The sequence below is a fragment of the Astyanax mexicanus genome, chromosome 7 (assembly GCF_023375975.1).
Source record: "Astyanax mexicanus isolate ESR-SI-001 chromosome 7, AstMex3_surface, whole genome shotgun sequence".
Lineage (NCBI taxonomy): Eukaryota > Metazoa > Chordata > Actinopteri > Characiformes > Acestrorhamphidae > Astyanax > Astyanax mexicanus.
The window spans coordinates 15981306-15998561 of NC_064414.1; the positions used below are offsets into that span (position 1 = coordinate 15981306).

Here is a 17256-nt window from a genome sequence, read left to right on the forward strand (position 1 = left end):
ATATACAACCTCGCCTGACGTCCGTCTCCTGCCACTCCTGTATCATGGACCTAAGGTTCATTGCCTTGGGTTCAGAGATGTTCTCAAGCTCCTCGTCCGCTGCTGCATCCCGCCCTACTGCAAGGCTGTGATCTGTGATCTCCGTTCCCAATACCTCTGCTGGTAAGGCGGTTTCCGCCTCCCCGGTCTGCTCACCAGCCCAGCACAAGCACTCCCATCTCCTCTCTCCTGTCCAAGGAGGCTGTGGATGAATTCATGGGTGGCCCCTTTTCCTCTTCCCTCTTTTCGGATTAATCCTATCGGTGTTGCCACATGCAAATACTTGCGGGGAAAAAACACCTGATCATCGACTTATTTTTCTCTGTGCCATGCCCACATCGACGATGCTATTTCGCTTCTTAAACTCGTCGGCTGCGGCACTTGGATGACTAAAGTGGATATTGTTTCAGCCTTCAAAGTCTTGCCCCTCCATCCTGACTTTTGGCACCGGTTTTGCGCGCATTGGAAGGGGCGTTTCTACTTCACCACCCGGCTCATTTTAGGCTGTTAAGCAGTCCCAAGATCTTTAACTGTCTCGGTGAGGCTCTGTCCTGGATGTTGTTTAATGTGTGCGGCATTCCCTATGTTGTGCACCTGCTGGACGACTTTTTGATCCTGGACCCCCCGTCTTCTCTGCCTGCTTGTTGCATCGCCTCTCTGGTGTTTTATTCGGCATTCCACTGTCCACCAAAAAGACCATGGGCCCTCCACTTTTTGAGGATTATGCTGGACTCCGCCTGCTTCCAGGCTTCTCTTCCTTGTGATAAGCAGACTTGCATCTCTAAAGTTCTCTCTGAATTCCTGAAACAGCCTCATTGCAGCTCCTGTAACTTCTCGAACATCTCAGTTTCGCTATGCGTATCATTCCACAGGGTCGCGCTTTTATTTCCTATCTCTTTCTTCATCAGTTACATCCTATTTCCAGTACATCACCCTGGACAAGGCTTCTTTCTCAGAACTGCATTTCTAGCTCCTACTCCTCTCTCACTGGAATGGTATTTAGTTTTTCTTCCACAAACCAGTGTCCAAACCTGAAGATAACTACCTCTTTATGGATGCCGCACACTGGTTTCAGTGTATTCTACGATGACAGATTCTCACTGGCCTGCGCAAATTTTCTTTTTTCCTCAGGTCTTAGCCGATTCTTTTACTCTCCGAGAGAGCTCTACCCAATTGTAGTCGCTGCCCTGCTATGGGGACATGAATGGACACGACGCGACATTTTCACGCACTCCGACAACCTAGCTGTTGTTCATGCTTTCAACAAGGGATGGTCTAATTCTTTGTCCTTAATGCCATTTCTGTGGCATCTCACTTGGCTCTCCATCATGCACCAATTAATTCTTAAGACTGTTCACATTCCCGGTCCATCAGACCCGATTGCTGATTCACTGTCTCGTTTCCAATTTCAGAAATTCAGGACCTTGGCTCCACACTCAGACTCACATCCCACTCCAAGTCCACCTTATTCGGTCAACATCTTCCCTCCACGCTCCCTCCACCATCTCACTCTCCAATCTCAGGAACTCATTCTAAACGCTGTTTCTCCCAACACTCTATCTACATACTGGACAGAATGGAAATGTTTCTGTTGGTTCAACCAATTTCACTCAATCCCCTTTCATACATTTGATCTACACACCTTTGCCAACTTCCTCACATTTACCAGCTTCCGTCTTTCCATCCGATCTTCCATCCTTAAATGGAACTTCTTTAATAAACTCCTACATGGCTCACCTCATCCCTATACTAGTCATCACCAATTCTCACTACTGTTAAAAGGCATTAAAAGAAGAGAACCTTCTCTCAAACACCCCTTCCCCTAACTTCTCATATTCTCGCCAGGCGCAATCCATTATAGCAAATCATTGTTAAAAGCAATCAAAGCTACAATATAGTAGAAAACTTTTTTTGAACAGCCGAGACAGTTACTCTAAACAAAAAGCAGGATCCAATCTTTCCATATAGAGTTCACATAGAGATAGATATCTGACTTTCTGAGCTAGGAGTTGTTTTAATCTCATATTAATAGGGCATTGGAATTGGTTCTTTAAAATTTTGCAAATGTGAATTTATTTTATTGCAATTAAAAGTTTGCAAATGTGAATTTATTTTATTGCAATTAATATGAAGAGAGATATTTTAGGTGTATGTGCTGCACTGCTGTCTAAATATTCTTTTTTATTTTATTTTAGATATATCCAGTTTACAATATTAAATGATTGCAGTACTGGATACTTTCTTGCTTTTACTTGAGTAAAAATTGAAATTAATACTTTAATTTCTTGAGTATTCTTTATTTTAAAGTAGCAATTCTTTTACTTTAGTTGGGTTGTTGACTACTCTAATTAACTCTGCCTACACAAAATACAGTTCAGGCGTTCCATTTTACAGCAATTCATGTTGTGAATGAAGATGATTACATAATTGAGGAAATAAACCAAGGCTATCATAAACAAAACTAGATCATTTAATAATGAATAAAATAATTACTGAAATAATAATGATATATGATTATAAAATATAAAACTCCAATGACAATGTGCGCAAAGCACATCACTTCCAGTATGGTTACTGAGTGTAATGTTATTTTCAGAAAATCTTCGCTCTACAAAAGAGCACTTTTTCAGAAGAGTGGAAAAAACATCTGGACCTTCCTCGGGTTTCACCTAATTATCACTTCTAGGTGTTAACAGTTGATTTTATTAGCTCCCAGCGCTGCAAAACGCAGGCCAGCCCTCCAGCTATTAAAAAAGAGCATTTGAGCATTTGAGAGAGATTTAGGGATTTATCTTAATTGCAGCACTGTGCTGTCAGGTGAATATGAAGGACTGAATGAGGACTGAACACTGAAAACCTTGCAGGTTTCTTGCAAGAGGAAAAAATATTTTACACTAAACCTTTAGATTATCCCTTTCTCTCTGGTCCTTCACGTTTTCCCACTCTCCAAAAAAAATTGGCCTGAAAGATTCATGGCCACGTTTTCTAGCACACCGACCACAGTTGGGGTTACAGAATTACAACTGGAAAGAGATGGATAAACAGAGAGGCGGAAAGAAGGGGAAGGACGGTGGAGCGGGGGAGGGTGTGGTAGAAGCTGAGGCAGGAATACTAGAGTCTGGGGTTTTTCTTTCTGCTCCGTTCTCCATGTGGTGGTTAGTAGCGGGCGATGAAAGGATAATTTCCCCCTTGGCCTTTAAGTGAAGCATTGTCATGGAGCTTCAGTGGCCAAGCATTAGATGAGCTGGAGCCCCCTTCCGTTCAGCCCCGCCCCCCCTGAGCCCTGCGCTCCCCTCCAGCTCCCGGCCTTTGTCAAGAGCAGGCCACTGTCATATGAAACAGACACCCAATAGGTAAGCCTTTGTTTCGACCCCTTCACATCTGCTGACCCACCCAGCCCCCAAAGAGCATCACAGCAAAGACAAACTGTGAAAGAGAACACAAAGGAGCGGTGAGGGGATGACAGAGCTGTGTGTCTCACCGCGTTCAGAGCTCGAGATTTTGAGAGGGTAAAGGCGGCGAAATCAACCACAGAGAGGTATCATTTCAAAAAAGAGAGAAAAAAAACAATAGCACAGTTTGATTCAGGGTATGCATGCGTTCTGCACCACAGAGCAGGTGGAATCTGTTGTCATGCGGTGTATCTTTATAAGCTACTGATGAGACTGCAGAAACTAAAGGTTTATTAGTATTCCGGGGTTTTTTGGAGCACTGCTGACTTTTCTTTGCCGCTTTTCTTGGGGGGATTTTTGAGTATGTGTGTTCCTCTTTTACCCACAAACTTTTATTTATGTAGAATTTTTGCTTTTTTATTGACAAGGTTATTTATTCCATTTAGTAGCTTATCTTAAAGAAGTGTACAGCATGTTTGTGTAAGTGGCTGTATTGAGCTCAGAAACTGTCAAGCACAACAATCAGACCTTTACACATATACACACTATATATATATATATATATATATATATATATATATATATATATATATATATATATATATATATATACGATGCCTATAAAAATACTTCATAGATAAGTAGAAGTATTAGAAGTAGAAGTAGTAGTATCTATTTCATAGATATCACTTTGTAAATAATAAAAGCATATATTTTACTTTCAGACACAACACATTTCTAGAGTAACTGTCTCATATTTACACTATAAAAAAACAAACATCTCCTTAATGTGATTTTTAAGTCAGCTGAACGAGAAATATTGAATCACACCATAAACTATTGCAAACTAATTGCCCTAACTAACTTAAGATTCTTGTTAAAAAGTTGGATAACCTGTGTTGGTAAAAATGACTGTAGTTGAACCCTAGTTAAGGCTAGGTCAGCTACTCTGTACACTTTGTTCATTTTTACTGTATAGTTGAACATGATCCACGGGGCAGTTCTGCAGGGTTTTCACCTGATGCTTGATCATTTTTCACATGATGTTTTTAATCAGTATTCAATCAGTATTATACAGGTTGTTTTGTGAGCACTACAGCTATTTTGAGATAAACTTACAACTTTCCCACTGGCTCCTGGCAACACTGATTTGCATATTGGGTGTGCCTTTCCACCTCTCACTCACCATCAAGGTGTAATAATTTCCTCAGGCTACCAACTCTTAGGATTTCTATGTGCCTCATGTAATAATTGATTACATGGCTTCAGTGTTAAAGGCTGTAAGAGCAAGTTAGCATGTTTTGTATTGTGACTATATCTTGGTAGAGTACAGCTGGGCACTTGTGTTACTACAATATTATGTGGTTGGTGTTTAATCAAATACAGTATATAACCTAAGTCAATTTAATTTAAAGTTAAGTTAAACCAAAATATGTTCTTGGGCCAACTAGATGAGTTTAATTAAAGTAAATATTTGACACAATTTTTTTTTTTGTTTGTCCATTTTTTTATCATAATACATATGAAAAATAAATTATCTGAACACAACATAATAAGTTTGCATAACGTTTGTTTGGAATTATCTTGGAATACTTTTTAATGGATTTATTACATAAATGTTAGCTCAACTTTTTTTTCTCAATATTTTTTAGGTCTGACAAAAACAGTAGCAAATAATTGGGAAAAAGTGAGGCAACAAGAAAACAACAAGAAATTGGTACCGTTTTTTTTTTTTTAGACAAGCTATATTTTTCACTTAATTTTGCATTACTTTTTTGCATTACATTAATTTGACAGAGCAAAAGCCCTCTCCCTGTCCCTCACTTCAACATACAGTTTTGTTAATTATGCGCCACGAAAGAACGTAAACTGTTACACTTCTCCTTTACAAGAGGATTAATACTGCAGTGCCTTTTTTACTGCATACTGCATTACCCACACACTGTTACAGTGTTATAAAGTTAAACTATCCTTTTTGTTCAAATGACTGCAGACGTCTGCCAAAACATAATACCTCAGGGTTACCCACCTTTGCTTTTCGTGTGGAGCATAAAGAGAGCATTCAGAGGCCCGGAGTTCAGCTCACCTGCAGTGCGGTCAGGATGTTAGCCAAGGCCTGGCCGTAAGTGTCATGGCAATGCACAGCCAGAGTGTGGACAGGCACCTCTGCGGTCACGGCGTGTAACATTGCAGCCATGGAGCCGGCCGTGCCCACGCCGGTCGTGTCCCCCAGGGACACTTCATAGCAACCCAGCTCCAGCAGCCGCTTCACCACCTGGGCCGAGAAACGGAGGGAAAGAGGAGCCCGTAAAAACATAAAATCCCCTCAGGAAAGGTAAACAAACAGTGGGGGAGCGCACACAGAGGGCCCAGTCTGAGGGCCAGAGTAATGCTGCGGCTTTTACAGCAAACAACGTAATAAGGGCCTCCGGGGACTATGAAGCTGTTAGAGGTGGAAGGGAAAGGACATGCAGTGCTGAGATGATTGGCTGCTATGTATTAAATTTATGTTTCTGAATGCCTAAAGACTCATTTGACCTGATTTCAGAACCTTAATCTTAAAAATCCAGCTTTTCAGTGGACGGTTCCTATATTTACAAAATAGGGTGGATGAGGTATTTAACCATTTTTCAGGTTTTAATAATGTAAAGATTCCATATATGTGTTTGGTGCCAAAAAAAATGTATTTTAGTAATTCACTTTGGTTCTCAACTAATATTTTTATTTGACATAATATAATATAATTTAAGGGTTCTACCTAGAATCTTTCCATTTTCTGAATGTTCTTTAAACATTCAATAAAATTGATTTACATATCGCTTTTTAAAACAAATACTGTCACAAAGCAGTATTACAGAGATATGAGTTCATGTCTTATATGAGTATCACAATAAGAGGTGCCAACAGTAGCAGGTAAAACTGATACTAAAAACTTTTACTAAGAGGAAGAAACCATGGGAGGAAACAAGAATTCATCCTCCTCTGGTCAAAAGAGACATAAACAAACATATCAGAACAAAAAAACAACTGGAGCTGTAGCTAATGTAGAAACAGGTTCAGAGTTATGAATGGTGATTTTAAGGAAACATAATGTTTCTTTAATAAATCCTTAATAAATGGGGTTTAACATGGAACCAACAACGCAAATGATCATTTATATTCTGGGTCTTGTAAGTTTGTTCTATTAAAACAATCCTTTAAGGCATCTCTATTTTTAACTAAGTAATTTCGTAATTGTTACGTAGGTCCTTTACTCTTTAAACAGGTTATTTACACATACAGACCTAATAAAAATACTTCTTGTTACAAACCTTTTTGTAATGCTGTATGATTTATTATGAGATTTTTATAACTCATTTACCTTTGTCACTTGGGTCGGCTGTACAGCTCCTTCAAACGGACAGCCAAGAGCGCAGGAAACGTAGCTGCAGACAAAGCCGAGCACGCAGTCAAGAGTCGGAGTGTGCATGCTGAGGGTCATGTTCTAAGTCTCATGTGAAATAAAGTCAGCACGGTAACGTCAAATGTTATTTCTAGGCGCGAACGAGGCCGCAGCTGCCGAAGGGGCTCTTACAACGGATTACATTCATCACAGAATAAAACCAAATGCGCCAGGGCAGGCCAAACACATGGCCGGTGTCAAACGCTGTGTTAAATAGTTCCAAAAGTGTTGACAGTGGTAAATGAGAAATGATGCAGAAGAGCAGAGTTAAAAGCTATATGTGCTTTCCATATGTTGGAAAGGAAAAATTTACTGCTGGAAATGGTGGACAAACAAGTGAAAAGTTGAGAATGTTTCTCTTGGGCACTTGGCTGTTAGACGATCCCTCAGTTTTCGCTACTGGAATTTCCATAGACTCTCTCTGGGCCCCAGTGATGTTAACGCTTTTCAGTCATCTCCAACTGCGGACATTAAGTCACTTTTGCCAGAACGACAGTGTCAGTCTAATGTGTGGCCGTGGTGTGTCTCCGTGTGCAGCTTTGCCCCGCTCCCCTCCACCTTCCTCCGGCTTTTTTTTTTTTTTTTTCTTTACAAAATGAAAGGTCTGGGCACATCTGGACTTGTGCTTGTGAGATGATACAAGAGCACCAGGATGCGTGCACATCTGGAACTTAACTTATTTACTCATTAATTCAGGAATCATGTCTTTGCTGCTCAGATGACTCATTTCAAAACATCAAGAAGGAACTGGCAGAAGACTCGTCTAATGACATTATTCAAAACAGAAACGGGTATAGAAGAAAAGGAATTCAAAGAAAATGGTTGCAGTGATTTATGGGACACTCACCCCCGGACCGGTATGCCTGCTTGTTTTGCGGCGCTGATGACCCGCTCAAACCTCTGCATGCTCTCCTCAATGGAGCAATTGATATTCCTCTTGCTAAAGGTCTCTGAAGCGGAACCGAACACGGCCACATCGGTAGCACCTGCTTCAACCTTTAAACAGAAACACTCCATCAGGCCTGCAACACGCACTCGCCTCCATTAACCAGCCAAGCAATTAAGAGTCATGGGATAAACATTTATAAATATGCGTTAAAAATCACCAGTTCACTGCGTTTTCCAGCACTCTTATGCAAGATGTTATTAAGACAGAGGCAGTGCAAGCTCAAAGTAGTTTATTAAAGGAGAAACATGCAGGGCTGGTGTCTTGGCAAACTGCAAATGTCTCTTGTAAATAAATGTAAATGTGGTAAATATTTACTCACGGCCGTCTGAAAGCCCTGGAGGTTGGGTGTCAGGACTGGGTATCTGACATGAGGCAACTTGTTAATCCCTTTCAAAACTTCAGTGTGGTCTGCCATCTGTATACAAACACTCATAAATATGCAAATATATATATACATATGTGAGCAATGTAATATACACACTGGAAAATGAGAATTGTTGGACCAACTTAAATTGATTGCTTCAAGTGGGAACATATCATTGAATTAAACTTTTCTAAATCAAGTTAACAAGTTAAATGAACACAGATACTTTAAGTCAGCTTAACCAAATGATCTAATTTCCGTTTGCATTGATGCAACTTAAATGTAAGACAAGTCGTAAACCATTTAAGGATTTGAGGTGATTTTATTGTCATTTCACATCACATGTGGTACATGAGGTGGAACGAATTTGTATTCTCACAGTCCAGTTTAAACCCAAAGAGCAATTTAAAAATAGATAAATATGAAAAGATAAAATAGATACGATAAATACACAGAATGACACATGAAGTCCAAAGTGCAAATTGCTATAGCAGGATGATTATGTGTGGATATCAGTAACATGAAAAATGCTGCTCTGTGGTGGACTCTCCTGTGGGGTCCTGAGCATTGAAGAACAGGGTAAAAGGTGGATAATAAAAAGAAACAGGTACAATGAATGTAGAAACAAACAGGTGTCCATAATATTCTGACATGACAGCGTGTATGTACATATATCTACACATCTGTTGAATCTGTTGTTTTTTTGTCTTGATATGATTGGAAACTATAATTGGAAACTTCTTTACTCAAATTTTGATGCTCTAAAATGATTTGGAATAAAATATCAGTTTTTTACTTTTGTTCCTTGGCTTATTAATGTACTAAATGTCTTCTAGCAAAGCGATCTGTGTAGGTTTCCAGGCATAGCTGAAATAGTGCTTTTCTGAAGGACAATGAGCCCCATAGTAAATCAGTCAGCGCTCTCAGTCAACTTCCAGTGCAGAGTGATTACCTGAGCGACCCACTTTGAGGACACAAAGCTAGTGGCCTCGATCACAGACAGGCCAGTCTGGGAGAGCATGTCTATTAGCTGGATTTTGACCTCTGTCGGCACCATTTCCTGAGGGGGGAAAAACAGTGAAATAGAGGTTTAAGGTTTGGCTGAGGATGGAGATGGGCATATGAACGCTACACACTGATGCTCAGAAGTTTTTTGATTACACAGGGAATAATTTACTGTGCGCACCTGCAGCACTAAGTTCAAGTTTTCTGTCTGGATTGATGTTCATGGTATCACAGTGTGCTATCAGTCAAGCAACTCTTACTTTGTCATCAAGTCAATCTCTGGAGTTCTGGCATATGTGAATATGGCAACGATAAAGACGTGACTGACTTGGGCTAAATACATAACACGTGCTCCTTATGGTTGTACCATGTCATGTTTCCCAGATATTTCAGGGTTGGTTTGTGTTCGCTTCAACAATACAATAGGTGAAGGGAAAATGTGAACCATGTGTCGGAGCTGAGCTGCAGCACAGAACATATGCTCTTATTTGGGAAAACCAGTAGATAAGCATGAAAAATGCAATACGCAACTTGAACAATGCTTCAATTATGAAGTTAGGTGCATTGACCAGTGGCTGATTTTAATGTAAATAAATGTAAATATAAACAAAAGGCAAACATGCAAACATTACACTCCATAACATCATCAAAAGAGAATCTGGAGAAATCTCTCTGTGTAAGGGACAAGGTTGTCGGACAGTACTGGATGCTGGTGATCTTAAGGCCCTCAGGGCATTAATAACAGGCTGTAATGATTCTGTGCAGGAAATCACTGCATGAGCTCAGGAACACTTCCAGAAATCCACCAATGCAAGTTAAAGCTGATTATTTAAGTCACAGACAAGAAGACATGCACTATATTGCCAAATCATTTGCTCACCCATTCAAGTCACTGAACTCAGGTTCCAATCTCTTCTCTCATGAGCTCAGTGAATTCCATTGTAGTACTGTAATAGGATGCAGCACCTGTGCAACAAGTTGTGAAATTTCCTCACTACTAAATATTTCCCAGTCAACTGTCAACTGCTATTATAACAGAGACTGGGAACAACAGAGACTCAGCGGATGCTGAGGAGCATAGTGTGCGGAGGTCTCCACCTTTCTGCAGAGTCACTACATCACTACACACCTCCAAACTTCAAGTAGCTTCAGATTAGTTTTAGATTGGAAGAACAGAAGAGCATAGATCAGAGCTTCATGGAATGGGTTTCCATGGCTGAGCAGCTCCATCCAAGCCTCACATAACCAAATGCAATAACAGGCAAGCGGTGTAAGTAATTAGTTTAAAACTTGGTACCCCATAAATGTAATTTATCAACTTATTAGCTAGAAAATGTTGGGTTGTTTTGATGTTGCTTGATTACTATTGTGTTTGCTATGGTATCCCAGGTGGGTGCTAGATACGTGTTATAGTGTTGATGCTGGTATTGCTGGCATGTATTGCAGATTATAGGGCACATTATGAATGAACGTCTATTTTCTGGTCTATTTTCATACATAAGGCACACTGGATTATTAGGCACATTATGCGACACTAGTAAGGAACAGGGGTGTTGCCATGTCTCCCTTCTAATTCAGCAGGTCTTGCTGCTGGGTGGTGGTGGGGAAGTAACTAAGTTGAGTAAAGCTAAGTTAAGTAAACAAAACTGTAAAAAAAAAAAAAAAAAAAAAAAAACAAGCTCTGGACGTTAATCGACACAGATTTCCTCTCCTGAAAACTGTTTATTTGGGTGAGTAAAGCGCTTTAGTTCATTTACAGCAATGATGCAGCAGCATTAGCATTAGCAGCTAGGGGGGTCAAAAATGCTGCCCGACAGCACTACACTGAGAAACTCTGAGTGTTCCAGTAAGCCAGGATGATTTTAGCTAGCAGTTCATGCCACGTAGGGAGTAGTAAGCGCGCAGACTACAGTCCGATAATACTTACCTCTGAACAAAGAAAGAGTTAGCACTTCGCACGGTTAGCGGATAATGCTAATATTGCTCGGCACTAGAGGACCAAACTAATACTAAAAACTAATACGTCAGCGGAGTGGCTTTACTGCTCCTTACAACCTGTCTGGTAAAATTCATACATAAGGGGCACTGGATTAAAAGGCGCATTGACGATTTTTGGGATTTTAAGTGTGCCTTAAAGTGCGGAAAATGTAGCAAGTTATATGAATAAGAATAAGAAAAGACCTTTTTTTTCTGAAATAAACGTAGTTTATAATCAGAACTGTAAAGCATACCAGATCTGCTTAAATTTTGTATAAATCTTTCCTAAATGTTAAACCCTTACAGGTTCAGTGGTGCTATAGGCAAGATTTATGTTTTAACATCATTTTGTACATGGATTCTCACAGTATGCAAATCAGTCAATCAATAATACCACTTCCCGGACTTCCAACTATCTGCATTTTGCCGCTATCAGAGACACACTGCTGCTGCTGCAGCTCAGCCAATCAGCTCTCCCTCCTGCCCTGCCTCTAAACCCATACATCACCCAGTGCCCCTCCCAAACTACTCCTCCTATTTTTTTGCATTTTTCAAATTTGAGCTGGAGTGAGCTAAAATCAGACAGTTTTGTTACCCTTTAAAATCACAAATAACAAGAAACCAACACAGTTAAACAAAAAAATAGAGTTTTTATATTAACATTTGTGGCCACATAAACATTCAAACACATCTTTAAGATGAATCAACTCATAATAACTGAATTTAGTCTGTTACCATTGACCGCCTTTTTCTATTGGCTTTTGGCACAATCTATTTGCATACTGGATCTGTCCTCCGGTTTCTGACTAGTGCGTAGTGATTTCCCACAGGCCACTTGAAGTAAACTTGTACCTTATGTATTATGATTCACTGTGTGGCTTTGGTGTTGTTATTTGCTTTTTTTCATCTTTTTTATAAATATTTCAGCCTTAAATGAAGTCAAGAATAAATGCAAATATATTTTGTTTACCTGGCCATAAAAATGAAAGCTCAATTTAATTAGCTAGTCAATTTAATTAGCTTACAATTTAGGCATGATAACAATAAGTCTAAATAACTGATGTTTTCAGTAATTTGAGACAACAAAGTAAATTCAACTCATCCAGGCTTATGGTGTAGTCTTGAAACTTGGAACCACCATATTCTTTAAAATAATTACATATTTTATAATAATTACATTTACTGGGACAGTAAAGGTAAATGAAAAATATAGGTTATATAGGCTCTATGGGCATCCTGTGAAGCAATATGATTTATAAGCAGCATTCAGTCTGTTTTTACTTGCTTACACTGTTCATTTGTCATTTTTGCAGGGTGTGTTTTTTTCCCTGGGAAAAACCCTACCTTTTCATTTTGAAGTCCATCTCTTGGCCCAACCTCCACTATTTTGACAAAGTCTGGAAAACTGCGAACGTCAGGCCCCTGCAAATTGAATAACAATGAGGGTGCAGGACACAGCCATTTCACAATACTCTTTGGAAAAACTGACAGGCAGCTTAAGACATCTTCAGTGCTATGCTTCCTCTCAAATGAAGCGTACGACATTGAGTCAAAAGGTCCAGATCCGCAGCTCGTTACCAGGCCATTTTTAATATACAATTTCCTTCCTTTTACCAGTAAAAAAAAAAGGTTAATTTCAGAGATGTGGGACGGGTATTGGGGAAGGCAGGGAGGATGTGCACGATGAGAATTTGAGCTGCAATAAAACCTCAGTTTCACTCCAGGGAGAACTGCTCTCAGTGGCTGAGGCACTTAACCTCAGACTGCACCAGAGGTGCTGCAACATGGCAACCCTGTTCTTATCTGTACTCTTACTTCCTGTCCAGGGGGCCACCAGTTGCTAAGCAAGGAGTTTATCTGTGCCCTGAATAAACAACTCCTTTACACTAAATAACTGTTTAAAAAGAAAGCAAGGTTTGGATGGTGCTCTACATGTAGCGTTCTGGTCTTAAAGCAGTACTCCTGCATTTCCCCACCGTTTCCTAGACTTTTACTGTTATTTTTCCTAGGAAATGACCCAAAACACACTTATAAAATGAGGCAATGAAAATGGAAAGTTTCTTTAGTTATTAAATCAAATATATAACTGAAAAATTAGTTGCAGGTTTCTGTATAATTTTTTTTTTTTTAAGCAATGGGACCAGATTTCTGATAGTATTTGATATAGATGGATTTTACAAGGTTTTTTTTTTTTTGGTATAACTTTCTGTCATGTCTGTCTTATTTTTCAACCTGTGCTTCTACAGTATAATTGTTTGCTTCATTATTATGAATACTCAAATGTATAGTATAATCAGCATGTTTTATTAAAAACACCTAAATAAAATGTATCCATATAACTTGGTAACTAATTCTGCAGTGCAGGTTGCAAAAAATGGAAACAGTTTTGCCTTTCATCGTGACAGTCCAATGCAAACTGGTGGTGTTTAGCATGTTTAAATAAAATCTCTGTGCCAATCCTCAAAATACTACAGTGGTTTACCTTTTAATTACATGCATACAGCAGTCCTGTCTTCTGAAATGTAATTAAAGAATTGTAATGGGTACACTACCTCTATAAATAACACTGCAATGGTCTGACTCTGCATAGCTCATTATATCAGCTTTTCAAACTCACACTTCTACTTACCTGCTCATTACAGTGATGAATAAAACAGCTGTGAGCGTATCGTGACAATAATGCGTTTAGCATTACAGCCTGCATTCAAATACTATCCATGCTGCTCAACCTTTCAGTGAAATTTTCATTGTTGTGTTTTGTGTAAAACATCTATCTTCAACTAATATAATGTACAAGACTTTATTTCTGAAAAAACAGTATGCAATACAAACATACCCATATAGATTATTAATTTAGTGATGCTGAAATTGTGTATTTTAAATTCCTTTTAGCTTTCTGCTAGTGATCATGATTAACACCAGCTGCTAGTTTTTCTCTTCCCACATAAAGCGTTAACATTAGAGCAATACACATGATGTGGAAATACTTTAGCAGTTTAATACAAACACTATAAAAAACATTCTCCTTTATGTTTTTTTTTACAAATCAGCTGAACAAAAATACTGAATTTCACTGTAAAGTACAGCAAAGTAATGACCTCAACTAACTCTTTTAAGTTTCTTCATAAAAGTTGGCCTGATTAGATAACCTGAGTTGGTAACATTTACAAACTGTAGTTGAACCATAGTTGAGGTCAGTTCAACTAGTCTGCACATGCTCAGTTTTACTCCTGGTATACAGTTCTGCAGGGGTTTTCTTTTCTTTTTCTAATATCTTCTTTCTTGTGCAATTTTGAAGGATTTTTTTCGTTTGGTGCTCATTAATTAACATACTGTTTTATTTACCATTTGTAGTTGTAGTAATGTTTTTACGTTTTATACTGGGGAAAGCATGTCTGTGATTGTCTAATGGCCTTACAGACTGTAAGACAGAGAGTGAACCTATTTCTACAATCATTTGATTTTTTTTTTTTAGCTTTGATGTACCAGAGGATAACTAATATTTTACTGAATAAAATATATTTTTAAATAATTGTCTTTTATACTAATAACCAACTCAATGTTATAATTCTTATGGCACACTGTATAAAATGTTACAAAAAAATAATGACTTAAGAAAAGATTGTCCTCATAAAAAACACAAGTAAATTAAAAAAAAAAACATTCAAGTAAATGTTAGTCATAATATTTGGTGGATTTATTTGGAATGTCTTCAGTAAATGTTACTGTGTAACTGCAGAATGTTTTAGTTGCTGTATTTTAGTAGATTTTACTTAAATAATGCAGCACCATATTAACCTATATGCATCTTCCCTCAATAGAAATTCTAAATAGATCACTCAGGCACTGTGAGTAACATTTACCTGAAGATCTTGAAGGTCTAATAAATTTAATTGCAGTTTTGGTGTGTTTTTTTTACTCTTGAGACTCCTAATAATAAGACATTACATTTCTGCTTCTCTGCATTATGATACTTCCTGAAGTATGTTTTTTCTGAAAAAAAAAAATTAAGTAACAATGTAGATCATACTCAAAATGCTTAAAACTGTTTTTTACTTAAATATTTTGTGAAAGTATTATTACTGTTAATTAAATTGTGTGATATTTATTAACCCTATTTATTACAGTGTGCAATCACTACAAACATTCTTGTTTTCACAGCTAAATATTATTAATTATACTTTATATATCATACATGACAATTTTTGTTTAAGTTTATTTTACTTTTATATTTTATCATGGTAATTCATGCAAGCTACATTGTAAACCCACAGTTTATATGAACTCACATGAAAGTCTGATTTGCATAAAATTAGATATTTCCAAACGTTCTTAAATAATTTTGAGTCCGGTAAACATTTGTTCCCACATATACATTTAAACAGAGAGTTGAATTAGCTTATAATAACTGAGTTTAGTATGTTGCCATTGACCATTTCTTTTTTATTGCTTCTGGTACAATGTGTTTGCATACTTGGTGTGTCCCCCGTTCTCTGACACTTACCATCAGTGTAGTGAATCCCCCTGGATACCTTAGGTAAACTTGTAAAGTGGTTTTGTTGCAAGCTGATGATGCTAATACTGTGTAGGCCTGTGCTGAACTGTTTGCTGATTAGCCTGTGTTTTTGTCCATTTAGTTTTCTATGAGTAATTCAGAGATATGTTTTACTTAAATAAAAAACTATATATAAAACTGAATATTGCAATTATTTAGTTAGAATTGGTATGCACAACAACTGATGTTACAAGAAACCAAAATTAAATTAACTTATTAACTATTAAGGCAGAATAGTTAAAAATGTTAAGTCTTTCAGTTAACATCGCTTAAATAAAAATGAGGTAACAAATTTATTGAAGCCTAAAATTATTTAAGTTTTATTAAATAAGATTAAATAATTACTAAATAAAACACTGTTTAACTGTTTTAAAAGCACATTATAGTTTTAGTCATATTTATCACCCTGTGTTAACTCAATTCATCACCATGTCACTTGCCGCTTGTTGCCAAATTGCAGCTTCAAATTGTATAAACCTATAGGAAAGGACAGGTCACTTGTCGTTCTGTCGCCTGCTAGCATGAATAGGGTAATAAAACATCTGGGTTGTAATGATTTAATTCAGGCTATTAATGATAATTTGTGAAAATCACACAGATGCAAAGACATTTTATGAAACAGCCAGTCAAATTCCACACTAGATTATAGAAAGCTCTTCTGAAATTCAGAATCAAAATCTACTGAAAGCTCAGCCTTCCTGTTACAGCTGTATAAATCATGCAGTGGACATGCAGAGAAGCAGACCCCCACCTTCTTCTCCTCCAATAACCATGACGACCAGGGGAAATCCCCCACGAGAGTCCCACAGTCCAGGTACTGCTTCACTGTGGTGGGCACGTTACCCATTCGGCTAACTCGCTAAGTTAGCCAGCAAGCACGCCTTCCTCCCAGAATGCTTTGCTGGCTGTGGAGATCCTGCTTTACATGCAGCAGCTTCTGTGGCTTAAAGAGATACAGAGGAAACACATCAAATCTCGTAGCACTAGACATGGAATGACTCAGCGGTTGCTATGGCCGCAACATCCCTGTATCCCAGGCAGTGCAGGCGATGGGGAAGGAGAGGAAGTGGGGGAGGGGTCTACAGGGGAGGGGAGGAGCAGCTGTAGAAATGAATTAGACTCCAGCAGTCTCTCAGTATGAGGCTGACAGTGTAACAGGGATCTGCATGTACTGTTAAAAAGAAGCTCAGGGACTTTTTTGGGATTCTTCAGTCTAAAAAAAAAAGTCCCAAACCACAAGCAGCTTATTTTACAGCCCCTCGTCTCCCTCCTCAGCGGAAATCTTCAGCTTCGGGGAAACACGCTGCCTTGATTGATCTCTTGCGAATTGAGGAGGCCGGCAGGTTTTCCATAGCGGGGCCGTGCCACAGCTGCCAATGTCAACTGTGCTCTGTTATAAAATCTCTCTTTAAGACCAGGCCACAATTTACTCGTGAAAGGGCCATTCTTCTGAGTCCAGGTGTTAACAATAGAGGGGTTTAAGGAAGTTTTTGGGCTGAGCTTCTCTTCAATAAGATGTCGATGTGCACTCTG

At 38.5% G+C, this 17256-nt stretch overlaps 1 protein-coding gene across 1 annotated transcript in view; it reads right to left on the reverse strand.

The window, feature by feature from the left end:
- hmgcll1 (3-hydroxymethyl-3-methylglutaryl-CoA lyase-like 1) overlaps nt 1–16770 on the reverse strand; it is a 36955-nt gene extending 20185 nt beyond the window's left edge. Inside the window, exons 1-7 of the mRNA XM_049481095.1 lie at nt 16475–16770; nt 12513–12590; nt 9139–9246; nt 8142–8237; nt 7721–7869; nt 6793–6856; nt 5518–5706 (exon numbers count right to left, since the gene is read on the reverse strand). Coding sequence (XP_049337052.1) covers nt 5518–5706; nt 6793–6856; nt 7721–7869; nt 8142–8237; nt 9139–9246; nt 12513–12590; nt 16475–16570 — 780 coding nt within the window. The 5' untranslated portion in view covers nt 16571–16770. The remainder of the gene's footprint in view (nt 1–5517; nt 5707–6792; nt 6857–7720; nt 7870–8141; nt 8238–9138; nt 9247–12512; nt 12591–16474) is intronic.
- Nucleotides 16771–17256: the final 486 nt, after the last annotated feature.